Raw genomic sequence first — 15,729 nt, forward strand, 5'->3', positions numbered from 1 at the left:
GGCACACTATTCACTAGTATCCAATCCCCATGACCTACCCGTTGTACATTAGTAGAACAAGCTCCTCGACCTACTAATGTCCTACCCTATATAAATGACAATATGACGAGCTCCTCGACTTGCCAACGTCATATCATAATTTATATCTAGGCAATATAACAACCTCCTCATGCCAACGTTATATTGAGATGCATACGAATAACCACACCAGTTAGTTCACACAGACGCATCAATGCTTTACCACATAAGTATCCAACAGATCAACCCATTCCCACACAGTAATCCAACAGATCAATACATTTCCACACATGAGTCAAACATTACATTCATTCATCATGCCATAATCATTCAAAACATCTCCACATGCAAACCCAAATACCACAGTAATTCATATTCAATTTATTAGGAAAAATTATCCCCATGTCACACTAATTTAATATCATATACAATTGTTCTAAATATAAACCTTAAACAAAATCATCATTTTCTAGTACTCACGCGGTTCTAAAAATCATATAGATAAATAATAAATTTCATATGCTCGTAAATGACCGGTTCACCTTTATTAAATACTGATATAATTTTATTCCCCCTTACCTAATTTCCTGAACCTCGCCTACAGGGTTCCCAAAATTATACCCGCAACGCTCACCCGAACCTTGATTCAATCAAATCATCCCCAATAAAATATTATTTTAACCTTTCCTAATTTACAATAATTAAATAATAGTTAATTTCTAAATAACCCATTTATCCTAGTTTTCGGGCTATTTTTACAACGACCCCACAAGAAATTTGCTCCGCTAGACTTGTAAAGAATCATCCCTAGATTCTCGTGGTGGTGTCTGATCTCCCATTTGGCTTAAAATTTAAGAAAAAATTGAGGTAAGAATGAGAATTTTCCTTACCCCAGGAGATATGCCTACGTTCCTTCTACGACAAATCTACTCTGGTAGAAATGTCGGTGGCGGAGAATGGAGTCTAGTGATATTTTCAAATTTTCAATTGGGAAAGAATCCGCCGCGAAATCGTAGAGAGAGGAGGAGTGGAGAGCGTAAGCTGAGAGAGTTTTTTTTTTTTCCTTCCCTTGCTATTCTGCGCGTGAAGCTTTTATTTTTTTCTTCTTTCCCCTTCTAGCTTGCTCCAGGAAACTTAAGCACCAAGTTTTCAATTTTTTTTTTTCTTTCCTTTATCCTTACTTTATACTTTTTATATAATAACTTTATATATATATATATATATATATATATATATATATCCTTATATGTATTTAAGTATATATATACCGACAATCCTCAAATTTCCTAATTTAATTAATTTTCTTACTAATAATTAATTAATTAATAATAATAACTTTTATAAATTTTTTAATTTTTTTGGTCGTTACAACTTTGAATTAAATTGTGTTTGAAGGGGGGGGGGGTGGTGGTGGAGGGGTATTAAGGATAAATATGCAATTAGATATTGCGAAATTCACATGAATTTAAGACTACAAAGCCAATTTAAAGATTGAAAATGTTTGTGGATCTTTTAGAATTTCATTTGGAATCCAATTAAAAATTCAGTTTATGATCCAAAATCGGACTTGTACCCTCGAAATCGAAAAGCATATTTCGAGTAGGTTAAGAAATAACTGATGACTTTGATGGTGAGTGTGAAATATGAGAAGCTGTATATTAACAAGCCTCAGGAAGAAAATGAAAGAAAACAAGAATCAAAATATTTCTTTTCTTAAAAGATTGAATTCCAATGCTATACATTTGGTTCACTTATATAAGAACAATGACCAATTACATATTTACATTTGGACCACTAATATAATGAACAAATAAACTAGTTTAACTACTCATAACAGCCATAACAGACTTCTTGTAAAACTCTAACACCCCCCCTCAAGATGAGAATGGATATTAATCATTCACATCTTGTGAATAAGACGATGAAAATTTAGTGAACCAAGAGGCTTGGTTAATATGTCAGCTAATTGATGTTTTGAAGGAATATGTATGATTTTAATTAAGTCTTCTTGTAACTTTTCTCGAACCAAATGACAATCCAGTTGAATATGCTTAGTCCTCTCATGATGCACAGGGTTAGAAGCAATTTCAGAGGCTGGTTTACTATCAGTGTATAACAAGGCAGCTTGAGAATGTTGAACATTTAAACTAGCTAGGAGATAGATAAGCCATTGAATTTCACAAGTGGTTGTAGCTAAAGCTCTATATTCAGATTCAGCAAATGATCTGCTGATAGTAGCCTATTTCTTTGATTTCCATGAAATAAGAGTCTCCAATAAAAACTGTGAAGCCAGTTACACTTCTTCTAGTGTCTAAGCAGCCACCCCAATCACTATCTCAATAAGAATTCAGATGAAGATACGATTTTGCAGATAATAAAATTCCCTGATGTAGTGTTGTCTTATTATATTTGAGTATCCTTTCGGCAACTCGAAGATGTATCATGCTTGGACTAGCCATAAACTGGCTTAGTGCTTGAACAGAGTATGCTATGTCTGGCCGAGTGATAGTCAAGTACAACAAGTGACCTATGAGTCGTCTATATAATGCATGATCATTTATAGATGGTGAAGAATCTGGTGCACTGAGTTTCAAATTTGATTCCATAGGAAAGGCTGCTGGTTTACAACTAGAAAACCCACTATCTTGTAAAATATCCAATGCATATTTTCATTGAGAAAAAGTAATACCTTTAGCTGATCTAGCAATTTCCAAACCCAAAATGTATTTTAGCTCACCAAGATCCTTGTTGGTAAAGGAATCATGGAGAAGTTGCTTGACTGAATTAATTTGATCAAGGTTGTCAAATGCAAGGATTACAACATCAACATAAATAAGTAAAACAATAAAAGCTGAGGGGGTTTGTTTGATGAATAGAAGAATATGATTTTCCTTGACTGAAACCAAGTAGCAGCAAAGAATGAGAAAGTTTGGAAAACCATTGTCTTGATGCTTGTTTCATTCCATAGAGACTATTTTGAGCTTGCAGACACGAGGGTCAGTAGCTAAAGAATAGCCTGGTGGCAATTGCATATATACTTCTTCATTAAGATCTCCATGCAAGAAAACATTGTTAACATCTAATTGATGTAAATGCCAATGTTTGATAGCAGCAACAACAAGTAAAACCCTCACAGTTGTCATCTTAGCAACAGGAGAATAAGTATCATAAAAAATCTAAACACTCTTGTTGAGTGTATCCCTTTGCGACTAGTCTTGCTTTATATCTTGCAATTGTGCCATCAACATTAAACTTGACATGATAAAACCATTTACAACCTATTGCAGTCTTGTTTGGAGGTAAAATAACAAGATCCCAAGTTTTGTTTGATTCAAGAGCCTTTATTTCTTCTGCCATGGCATTTTGCCATTGAGGATGAGAAAGGACTTGTTTGAAAGTTTTGGATTCAAAAATTGAAGTAACAATAGCAACAAAGGTTTTATATTTAGGGGATAATTGAGAAGTGGAAAGATAATGAAGAATGGAATGAGGCTTACCATAAGTAGAAATGGGAGATGATTGATAAAGTGAAGTTGTTTTGGTCATATTACCACAATAGAAATTCTGTTAGTATGCAGGAGGGTTTTTGATCCTTTGAGACCTTTTGAGATTGTCAGATAAAGTGGTTGTAATTGTAGTATTTTCTTGTTGAGGAGTTGATGTAAGAGGAAGTAAAGAATTACTGGGTTCTGAAGATTCAAAAAACTGAGGAAAATATGAATTTTATTTGGTATGGAAGGAAATATAGTTTCATGAAAAACTACATTTCTAGAAATAAATGTTTTGAGAGTAACAAGATCCAAAAGTTTATATCCTTTTATATTTGGTGGATATCCTAAAAAAATGCATTTTGAAGCTCTTGGTTGAAATTTATCACTATGAGCTGTAAGGGTGCTAGCAAAACATAAACACCCAAAAATTTTAAGATAATTGTAATCAGGATGTTTCTGGAATAAAAGGAAGTATGGTGTTTGATTATTGAGAATAGAAAAAGGGGTTCGATTTATAAGATGTGTTGCTGACGCACACAATCTGTCCAATAAGAGAGTGGCAGTTTTGACTGAAAAAGCAAGGATCTAGCAACATTAAGAAGGTGTTGATGTTTTCTTTTGACTCTACCATTCTGTTGGGGTGTTTCAACACAAGACAATTGATGTATTATTCCATGGTTATTATAGAAATCAGGCATGTTAAACTCTTGGCCATTATCAGTCCTTAGAATTTTAATAGTTGTTTGGAATTGAGTATGAACATCAGAAACAAATTTTGTGAGAATGGTACAAGTTTCTATTTTGGTTTTCATGAGGTAAAGCCAAGTAAATCTTGAATAGTTATCTATAGTTGTTAAGAAATAATGAAAACTAGAATATGAAACAGTTGAAAAAGGACCCCAAATATCACAATGTACTAATTGAAATGCTTTATCTGAATGACTATTTGATACAGGAAATGCAATCTTCTTTTGTTTTGCTAAAGGATAGATTTCACAGATATGATTCTGAGGTGCTGATACATTGGAATCTATTTCATAATAATTTTTAATCTAGTAGGAGGAATATGTCCTAGTCAATGATGCCAAATATCAGCATTGGTGTTACAATTATTTGCTAAAGGAACAGAAGATGCACAATTGAAATCAGTTTTGCTCCTTGCTGGAACAGAAGGTTGTTGTAGGTGATACAAGCCAGATTTCACTTCAGCAAGACCAATCATCTTCTAGCTGATTAAATTCTACAAAATACATTTGGATTGAAGGAAAAACAAACCAATGGAATTATCTTTTGTAAGTTTTGAAGCAAATATGAGATTAACATTGAATGAAGGAATGTAAAGGGCATTATGTAAGATAATATCAGTTGAAAGATTTACATTTCTAGTAAAGACAACGGGAGCAAAATGGCCATTGGGTAAATAGACCACAGATGATTTGTTTGGTAACTGAATGGAATTGAAAAATTGGGGAGAACAAATCATATGATCTGTTGCTCCTGTATCAATGATCCACGGGGAATTATTTTTGTCAGTAGAGACAATATGACATGATATAATACCTGATGTAGAAGCATCATTTGCTGTGGAATTGGAACTTATGGGTGTATGGGACAAACTATTTCCAAGTGACAGCAAGTTTTGAATTTGCTCGTGAGAAAATATGTTTGAGATGCTTGAATTTGACTCCAAAGAAGAAACAACATTTGCATTGGGTAAATTGGTGTTTTTATTTCCTTGTTAAATAGGAAAAATTTTCTTTCCTCGTGATCCTTTCCATCCAGGTGGGTATCCAATTAAGTGGAAGCACTTGTCTGCAATATGACCATTATATCCACAATGAGAACAAGTGACATTTCCTTTGGTTTTTGGTTTTGTGAAGCAAATACCACTCATGGCGACATGTCTCTGTGTTTGTGCAGCAACCATTGCATGAGAGTCTATGGAAATACCAACAGCATTAGATAGAGACCTTTGACTTTCTTCTTGCAGTAATAAAGAGAACACTTTGCTTATAGAAGGCAAAGGTGATTGAAGAAGTAACTGACTTTGCATCATAGAGTAGGAATCATACAGGCCAATGAGAAACTTCATCACAAAATCTGATTGCTATCTGTCTAAAAAATTCTTTAAAAGATTGCAAGAACACTGATTGAGAATTCTACATCCGCAGCTGGGAATTGGCCTGTAACTGATATATTCATCCTAGAGGGTCTTGAACTCATTAAAATAGTCAGTAACTGATCTTGATCCTTGAGAAATTGAACTAAGGGATTTTGCTAAAATAAAGACTCTTGGACCATCACTTCGAAGATATCTTGTCTTAAGTTCTTCCCAAATATCATATGTAGTTGTGAAGTATAGTAGACTCCCATGAATTTCTTTTGCTATAGAATTCATTAACCAAGATAGAACAAGATTATTGGCTCGCAACCAAGCAATTTGAGTTCGAGAATCACTAAGATTAGATTGAGGCGAAGTACCATCTATGAATGCAATTTTGTTTTTAACTGTAAGAGCAATAGAGGTTGATCTACTCCACTAGGAGAGCTCCAGGATTATCTGATGGATGCAAGTAATAAACACTTGAAGAATCATCTGATGAATTTCTTGAAAAATCATCAACATTTTCCATAGAAATAGAATGTGAAGAAGATTCAGTTTCCACCATAGAAAAAAAAAATGCAAAAAATTTGAAGAAGACAACAGAAATTGAATTAATTAGTCTCTGAGATTTGAAAACCCCGTTGGCTAATCACGTCTGCTCTGTTTGTAATTATTTTTCTCTTCCCTGGTTTTCGATAAGAGAATTGATAAGTTGTGATTACTTTTCTCTTCCCTAGTGTCCGACGAGAGAATTGATGAAGACGACATGCTATTTGATTTGTGTTTTTGTTCTATACAATGATGGAAAAAAATGAGAAACTCTTTCATTCTTTTATGCTCAATCAAAACAAATATGCTCAATCAAAACAAAGATGAGCAATTCGAATTCTATAGGGTTAAATAAAAATTCGATTGACCATTTGATCGAATTGCTATGCTTAGTGTGTGACTCGTTGGTTTTTTAGGATTAGGATTTACAAAAATGGACCAGTCCACGGTATGAACTAATAACTAAAGAAATCGAACTAATAACCAACCCATCGCTTCGTAAGGGCAGTAAGCTCTGATACCATATGAAATATGAGAAGCTGTATATTAACAAGCTTCAGGAGGAAAATGAAAGAAAACAAGAATCAAAATATTTCTTATCTTAAAAGATTTAATTCCCATGCTATACAATTGGTTCACTTATATAGGAACAATGACCAATTACATCTTTACATTTGGACCACTATGATAATGAACAAAAGAACTAATTTAATTACTCATAACAGTCATAACAGACTTTTTGTAAAACTCTAACAGTGAGCGTCTAAAACCAAAATGGAGGGGGTGACGAAGGGAAAGAGTAAAGAATGCGGTTGCTCTCAAATGAGTTATGCCGAGATTATTAGGGGTAACAATGTACTTAAATTTTATAAAATCCACATAAAATTGAAATTGTAGTCCAATCATGCTTTAATTCCTTGTGTGTGTGTGTGTGTGTGTGTGTGTGTGTGTGTGTGTGGGGGGGGGGGGGGGGGGGGGGGATATGAGCTCTTAAAATTTTATTTAAAATCTAAATTATTTTTATGGATCGACTTATATAATATTTTTTTAAAAAAAGAGGAAAATCTAAGAGAAACCTTTCATTAAAAGGGCAAAAAAGCGTAAAGGGCAGGAGGACTAACCCTTAAAAAAGCCACCCTAGGTCTAACCCCCCCCCCCCCCCCCGGGTTCGAGTCAACCCAAACTCCCAAAACGGACCGACTACAACCTACTTCTGCCTTTCAAATACAACGTGTCCTATTATTACTTTATTGGCATTTGACGTCAGGCTTAAAGGCGAAAACCCCAGCTACTGACGTCATTAAGACGACGGGTACAAGTGGTCAGGCGTAGAGGGAGACTGGCGGTTTTTCGTACTCGCGCGACTCTCCCATCCCGAGGCGCCCGGTTTTCTCCTCTAAAAAACGCGGGTGAAAAAAGCAGCAGATGACTGAGTGGGCGGTGTGTGCGAGTGTCTGGTCGATGGTTGGTTTTTATTCCCTCTTCCTCGTTTGTGGAGGGGAGAGAACGAACGCTTCCTCTCCCTCTCTTTCTCTCTCTCTCTAATTTCTCTCTCTAAACCTCTCTGAAGACTCTTTTTCTCTCTTTATTTATATCACACTCCTTCTCTCTCTAAGCCTCTCACTTTTGATAGCTTGGGGATGGGAACTAGGGGGAGGTTTACTGAGGGGACAGCAGAGTGATGGAGGAAGAATTCAGGATATGGAATTCGATTCGGGAATTCCGATGTCCCGCTCGGCCATGACCGAGGGTTCCTCGCTGCGGACGACGCTGAATGATGGTCGTACTTCCTCACGTCCTCACTGTTTTATGTTCATGTTTTTCTTGATTTTCTGTTTCTGTTTCTGTTCCTTTTTTTTTGTTTTGATGCTTTCAAATGTGGACAGGGCTCAGTGTCTGTGCATAAATGCAGTATACTTGTAGGGTCTAGTAGTTCTTTATGCTTTGAATTGCTCCTTTTTGCTGAATTTTGGGTTGATCAATGGTGAACTTTGGGGTTGTTTTCTGTTCAATGTCATGCAATTTAGAATTTTGCCCTTTAGTAGGTAAATTAGAGACAATTGAGACGGGTTTCGTGATTTTGCTGTGTAGGTTTCGTGGAATTAAGCTTTCGTTGGTATTTTGAGCTAAAGTTATTCCCTTTGCTGAATATTTTAAGATTTTAGAGTTTAGAAATGCCTTCTGTAGCAACTTCCCCCACTTTCCCCGTTAATCTTTCTTTCGTTTATTGACTTCTTCTAAATTCTGGGTTCTTAGTATTTTTATCGACTTATATTTTCTGGGTTGCACGGTTTCCACCTGATCACTATTTGTGACGTCAGTATCCTTTTGATTAATTAATTAGCTACTAAACAGATTTCTTTAGTTCACCTCCTTTGATCTCTCGGTTGTTTAAAATTTTTTTAAATTATGCTGTTATTTTAATTTTCTCTTGCACAGAATGTGTGCAGAACCTTCAAATTTTAGTTAGACTGTGCTCATTCGTTGCAAAAGATGAATGAAAATCTTAACCTAAACACGAGGCTTGATTTCTAATCGTTTTCTCACAATCATTCATAACATATTCTTAGTTCCCTTTTTTTAAGAGTTGAACAGTTAAGTAGAATTTTCTTCTTTCTATATGCAATAGGCATAGGTGAATGAGGGCATATTTGATATGCTGTCTATGCCATGTGATCCTTGAAATATTTTATTCTCAGAGGTTGTACTTCAAGATGGGAGCGTGTGCAACCATTTAAAAAAAAGGGGAAAAAAGAATGACATGAATTGCTTTAAAGTTGAAACAATATGTGGATGAACCCGGGGCTTTGGCCCAGTGGTTCGTCTCCTGGCCCCCTTTTGGGGAGGTCCAGGGTTTGAATCCCCTTGTGAGGATCCTTCCTGATTTTAGAAAGGGAGGGCGGGAGTTTGGGGTAGGGCTAGGCAGGAGGGTTGGGGTTTTGGGGGGTGTTGCTGCGGTTTGCCTCAGCCTTGCACCATATCCATACCTTAAAAAAAAAAAAAAAAAAAGGATGTGGATGGAATATATATGCATGTGTGTGTGCGTGAAAGAGAGACTGACGTACACTGCTTCTTGTTTAAGTTTTGACTAGTAATATTTCTAAACTTACCTAATGTTATCTCAGATGCAATGTGGTCAATGAACTTGAGATCTACCGAATCAATGGAATCGGGGCCATATCCTGAGCGTCCTGGAGAGCCAGACTGTTCTTATTATATCAGAACAGGCCTATGTAGGTTTGGAGCAACCTGCCGATTTAACCATCCCCCTAATAGGAAGCTGGTAAATTTTGCTTTTGATTTGGACAATACTATGAATAATTATTTATACATTTAATGGTGGTCTCTGCACATTGTCTTTGCTCGTGTACACCTTGAACTTGAAGCCAAGTTGTAATTCTTTAGCTGATGAGTATTGGATGTGCTTCTTTCTGTCTCATGTAATGAATGTTCTGGTTTCTTTGTTACTTTGTTATATAATAGATATATTTTATTTTATTTTTATATTTCATAGTTTCTGTTGGTGTTATATAAAATCAACATTTTGCTTATTTTTTCTGGTTGGTTATAATTGGTGATAGACTGGCTTGTATCCTTGGTGAACTGTTTTCAAGTTTCTCTTTGTATGTATCTCAGTAGACTTTACACATAAATTGTTGCCTTGTGTATAAGAGTACTCGATTTTCTGGTAACATACATGTGCACACCCATATGCTCACATTCAGATACACACACACACTTGCTTGCTGCTTTTTTATGTCGATATGTTGTTTGATGCCATTTTATTCTAATGGAACTGTGAGTCTCAAGTTTCTGTAAATTTTTACCTTCATGGATCATTATTATTTTTTGGAATGGATTAGTTCTGACAGATGTGATTGTTTTACAGGCTATTGCCGCAGCAAGGATGAAAGGAGAGTTCCCAGAAAGAATGGGACAACCTGAATGTCAGGCATGTATCTTTTTCTCTTTTTTTCTAGCACATATTAATATCAGTGTCACTGGTTTTACATGTGCTATTTGATGTTATGAATGTACCATTGGCATGAACTGTGCTATTTTCCTGTATGGCTGTTCATATGGATTTGAATCTTCTTTCAACATATGATGGAAACTGAAACATATAATTCTTTAGACAATATGTTGTTTTTAACATTGATGCATTGAAGTTGGAGGGTGCTTTTATTAATTAATTTATTGAATTGTTTTTTTTGGGGGGGGGGGGGGGGTGGGCTTATTTCATTTGTGGTTGTGCCTCAAGCTAAGTAACTTTGTTCTTGTGAGTTACTCTTAAGACAATCTTATGCTCAATTGTGATAGTGCTAGGTGTTTTATAATATGCAACACTTTTGTCAGACATGCTAAAAAAAATTATTTTATGGATGTCAGTTGATCTGTAAATGTGTCCATAAACTGCAGATAATATGAAGGCATATTGCTACTAGCATATATGTAACAGGGTTCACAAATGCACCTCTATGCATTTTGGGTAATTTTTATGAATTATTTTGTACAGCCAGAAACAAAGAATCCCATGGGATCATTCTGGGTTATAATGTTGAAGGCTAAATCTATATTGATTTGTTGATAACTTTTTAGATCATCATATTTTGCTAGGATAATAACTGTTATTACCATAGCAGTAATAGCTGCCATTGTCATTGCTTCTATGGTTGATTGGTCAATATTCCTATACAATGAAGGCCCTGAGTACAAAATGACTAAACAAATTTTGGCATTAAAAGTCATGAGTGCCATCACTTAACATATTCTTATGCAATCAAGACACCTAGTAGTCTAAGTTAACAAAAACGATTAAACTAACTTTGCCATTACGAATCATAATTGCCATCTATATTATTTCTGTCTTGTGATGAGTTGAGTTCTCACTGGTGGTACTAATGCACCAATGTTCTAATGGGCCAAAGAAATTCATGCAACATGATTAATCCAATTGTAACTGTTAAGAAGTAAATATCTTCCCTTATGAGCTCATTATCATATGGTTATTACTTAAAAATATTTAATTCATGTGTAAGAAAAATATAAGTTGCTCAAGATAAACTTTGTTAAGCTTGAGGGAAATGAGAAAAATAAAAATTAGATACCATTGATTACAGAGATTGTGAAAGCCGTTCTGTCAAAGCTGCGAAGTAAAAGAAGAAGTGAGTAGAATTAAAATTGTTAAGAAGGATGTAAGCATTAGTAACCCAAGTGGCCGACTCATGGATGGTTTCGTATGACCAATTGTAACACAGCATTTTCATGGGAAGTTGAAATGTATTTCCATTAGTTTTCTATATATATTTTCATGTGGATGACCTTTAACCAAATGCACCCAGCACACATGTTAGCTGCTTTTCTTCCCCACCTTTGGCTAGTGCTTTATATGAATTGGTTCTGGATTCAATACTCTCCCAATATTTTGGATTTGATAAAACATATGCTTGAATTGTTCTTAATTACTTCGTGTAGTGTCTGTACTAATGGCTGTGTCACTTCACTTTGTGTAGATGGTCTATGACAGACTCATAATTTAGAGGGAGAAAAAAAATAGTAATCTCCCTCAAGTTTCTCCAGAATGACACAAACCTCTCCCAACTTTTTACAAAATACAACCTCCTTTGGACAATTTGTTTTAGTGACTCTTAGTCCCCATTTGTGCCATTAACTGCTTGAACAGAAAGTGGTGACATTACCCTTTAGTGTTTAGTTATCCGTCACATCAGAACATATCCACTTCAAAATTAAGCAAGACCTAAAGTAAAAACCTGGAAGGGCAAGACTTGAAGGCTCTCACCCCAATTTGGAAAGTCCTTGACATTGTTCTCTCTCTCTCTCTCTCTCTCTCTCTCTCTCTCTCTCTCCTCTCCCTCTCTCTCTCTCTCTCTCTCTCTCTCTGGAGCTTTCAAACAACAGATTAAATTTTGAAAATGATCACACTACAAATTTCTAGAAAGTTATGAGATTCTGTAGAGTGTACTCAGTTTACAGAAAAGGAGTAAACTTTTACAAGTCTTTGTAGGGCATTTTTCAATGTCAATGGAAATCCTACGGCAAATGTTGTTGTAGAATTGAACTAGAAATCTTGATGATTTAATCCCTTGGCAGTATCAGTTTATCAAACAGTTTGTGTTCTTAGAAGGGGGGGTTTTGTAATGGGAGAAATGCAATCATTGTATTTTGGGTAAAGGTTTTTTGAATCAAACTGGTTCATTCTGTTGGCTGGAAAGCACAAAATGCAGGGGTAATTCAAGGAAGGATTTTAGGTTCAGAAGCTTGGGAAATGTTTTCTGTGTTTGTTTGAAAGAAAAGGAGAATAGGCAAGACTGCAAGTATACAGTGCAGTGCACAGGGAAACAAATACAGATTTCAGCTCTTCTATCCTTAAAAGTAGGTTCTTGTTGTGTTCATACCTTTGTATAGCACAGGGTATTTTAATGGTGGAGCAGCTGCTTTGATTGAAGAGTTGTTGGGTAATTTAGAAATCTAAGTCCGTAGACAAGGATGATAGGTGCTGTGGCTGGGAAGCAATGGAAAACAGAGGACAGCAGAAAAGGGAAATAAGAAAAGAAGGGTTCTGAGAGATAGAATAAGAAGACGAAGAATATGGTGGCTGGCTGAGATGGTGATGCCATGCTAGCTCTCTCTCTTTCTCTCTCACCTTGCCAGATGTGGGTGTACCTTACTTAAATGGCATCATTTTGCTCTCATGTGTGTTATCCTCAAAATGATGTGGCTGGAGTTTTTATTTTGTATAAAGAACGAAAATGTTTTGAAAGGAGGGTAACCCCATTTATTAAGGCCTATAATGGGGGAGGTCTATGGTGTTTTGTGTAAGGGAAATTCGTGTCTTTTGGGAAAAACTTGGGAGGTCACTGTATTTCTGCTTTAATTTGTCAAATTGCACTGGTCATTGCTTGCCCTTGTGTTTGTTGACACGGTGTTGTGATTCTTATGAGATAATGAATCGATACATGATCTTCTTGTTCTTTTTTTTTTTTTTCATTTTAATAGTCTTTTTTATTTTATTTTATGGAATTATGTTGAAGATAAGACATGCAAGTTGGCAACATGCACCCATTTTTGTCTAAATGATGTCATAATACCGTGCACATATTTTAAAATATAAACTCATTGTTTGGATATTTAATAAACTTTTGTCATTAAGAGGGAAGAAATTGTTGACACGACGTTGTACTGCACATGAAGGTATGATACATGACGTGGTCAGGTATTGTACAAAATTTGGTATAGGAACCTATTTGACCTAAGAAAGCAATGAACACCAGCATTAATTTCCATGACTGAGCTTAGTCTTGGAAACTCAATGTACTTGCTGCCATGGTTTTGCATTGTCCTCCTGAAAATTACAAAAGGGAGAAAATGAGAAAATAAATTATTGTTCCAAATTAATGAAGCAAAGACTTCAAATCTATTAAAAAAGCTAGCAAAAGTGCAGTGAAGCAAAATTAGGAAACTTTCCTACTTTACAAGATGTCAGAAGACATTACTTTCCTCTGAGATATTCCAGCATTTTGTTTTGACCAAATTCACCAGACTACACACAAAGAGCACGACACCAAAGAATACTGCTCCTTAGTATCTTCAAACCCTTGGTTTTTTTTGAAGAAATAACTCTACAAAAGGTGAAGGACATGTACGTTGTTTATGAAATCTTGCAGACAAATTATTCCGAATGTGCGAGGAAGCCTGACTGGGTGGCAAAAAAAAAAAAAAAGACTTCCTTTTCCACAAAAGCAAAGAACACGCACATCTGTGGGTAATGCCTTAAAAGACTTCCTTTTCCATAACATATAATAAGTGTTAATTCTGTTAACAACAACTCTTCTATGAAATGCCATCATTTTGGAGGGAACCTTGTTTTCCAAGTAAAGGCACTTAAAGGGTGAAGGTTCAGGTACTATTTTTAGGATGGAAATTGAAAATTTACTGAGAAAGAAGAAAAAAGTGAAGAAGTTGGAGAACGTGGTGTTTAGCTACAAAGAAAAAAGATTGCATAAGAGTTGCCCATAATCCTTTTATCTAGCATTCAAAAGATTCATCCCGAATACCCTAAAAACTAGAGCCCAAAGAGAAGCAAGAAAAACCTCTCTATCGCACAACAAGACGGAAGGTATAACTTAAACCTTAAAAATTCTGCTACCACTTTCCATAAAACCCAAATAATAGAAAATTAAGCACACTGCCTCAGCAGCTTCCCTTTTTGCTCTTTCCAAATCCCCAAAATTTCATTCATGAAATCAACCATATGGCGAAACCATGTCCTCCCAAAATGGATGCTTACACCGATGCTGATTACACGTGTCAACTCTTGACCGTTGACATGGATGTATTATCATTCACAACCTTCATGTCCCATAAATGTTTGATTACTTACCAATTTTGTCTAAATTTATGACCTTAAATTTCCACAAAATGATAGAATTTTTTTTTTTTCAAAATTTTTATTTTCCACCACCCTCAAAATTCAAATGGCTGTTAATTTCTGTTTGATAAAATATTTGTCAAAAGTTCCTTGAATCAACCAAAAATTTATCAAGATCTTGAGATTCAAAATCCAAAATTGAAATTTGTTTCTTTATCAATCTTCTATTTAGTGAAAATAAAACTATTGCAAGAAAGATACATCATATCAATGATAACTTTTAGATTTTTCTAAAATTTATGCAAAATCGAACTTAGCTATTATGTACAACATTTTAGTTGACCTTTTATCTCTAAAATAGTTGTTTTTGCATAATAAAGTTAATGACTAATATTTAACTGTTTACCAGTTTCATTAATATTAAGATATTGCATCTTATACACCAAATACTTGTTATTGATGTAGTTTATTTACAATATTTAATAGTTTGTGGAAGTTTCATAAAAAATTCCATGCTTACTACTAAACAGAAATTTAAAACGATGTGTGCATATGGCGGAAATTTCCATGTGTTGGGAAAATTTCTTGTAACGTGTTGTTTTTAAAAGGTTTGATTTGGCTTTGCAAGGATAATTTAGAGATATTGGAGCTCAAACATCTTTTAGCTTTCAAAGTGAGCCTCTCTAGTTCTTAATTGGTTTGGGTTGGGATGACATTAATCAATGTTTTATTATGGTATCTTAAAACTGGATAAAAGTAGAAGCCGCTGTTGGCCCATGATTTCGGGGTTCTGTTGACCATCCTAATTTTTCTATTAGGTTTATGAATATGACATATATCATCCGTTTACTTAATATGTTAAAACTTGATATACATTGTTGGCCCCACAACCAAACTGCTTAAGCTTTAAGTTGAAACAGTAATCTAACATGGTGTTAAAGCTATTGTTGCCAGGAGGTCCTGGGTTTCAGTCTTGTTGCCCGTGTTTTATCGTGTGGTGTGGTGGTTGTAAATTATCTTATTCCCTAAGTGTTATTTATCATTTTGATTATTTCCACATGTAACGAGATTGCACGTGTGGGGGAGTGCTAAATTTTGATATGCATCGTTGGCCTGCAACCTAACAAATTAAGCATTTAGGTAAAGTGATAATTTAACATAATCAACTTAAAAGGCTG

The 15,729-nt window shown here is 35.1% G+C and overlaps 1 protein-coding gene across 1 annotated transcript in view; it reads left to right on the forward strand.

Moving 5' to 3' along the window:
- The first annotated feature begins 7,433 nt into the window (after nt 1-7,433).
- Nucleotides 7,434-15,729, forward strand: part of LOC131152989 (zinc finger CCCH domain-containing protein ZFN-like) — a 48,793-nt gene continuing 40,497 nt past the window's right edge. The window contains exons 1-3 of the mRNA XM_058104992.1: nt 7,434-7,942; nt 9,288-9,445; nt 10,052-10,114. Coding sequence (XP_057960975.1) covers nt 7,864-7,942; nt 9,288-9,445; nt 10,052-10,114 — 300 coding nt within the window. The 5' untranslated portion in view covers nt 7,434-7,863. The remainder of the gene's footprint in view (nt 7,943-9,287; nt 9,446-10,051; nt 10,115-15,729) is intronic.

The sequence above is a fragment of the Malania oleifera genome, chromosome 4 (genome assembly GCF_029873635.1).
Source record: "Malania oleifera isolate guangnan ecotype guangnan chromosome 4, ASM2987363v1, whole genome shotgun sequence".
NCBI classification, from domain to species: domain Eukaryota; kingdom Viridiplantae; phylum Streptophyta; class Magnoliopsida; order Santalales; family Ximeniaceae; genus Malania; species Malania oleifera.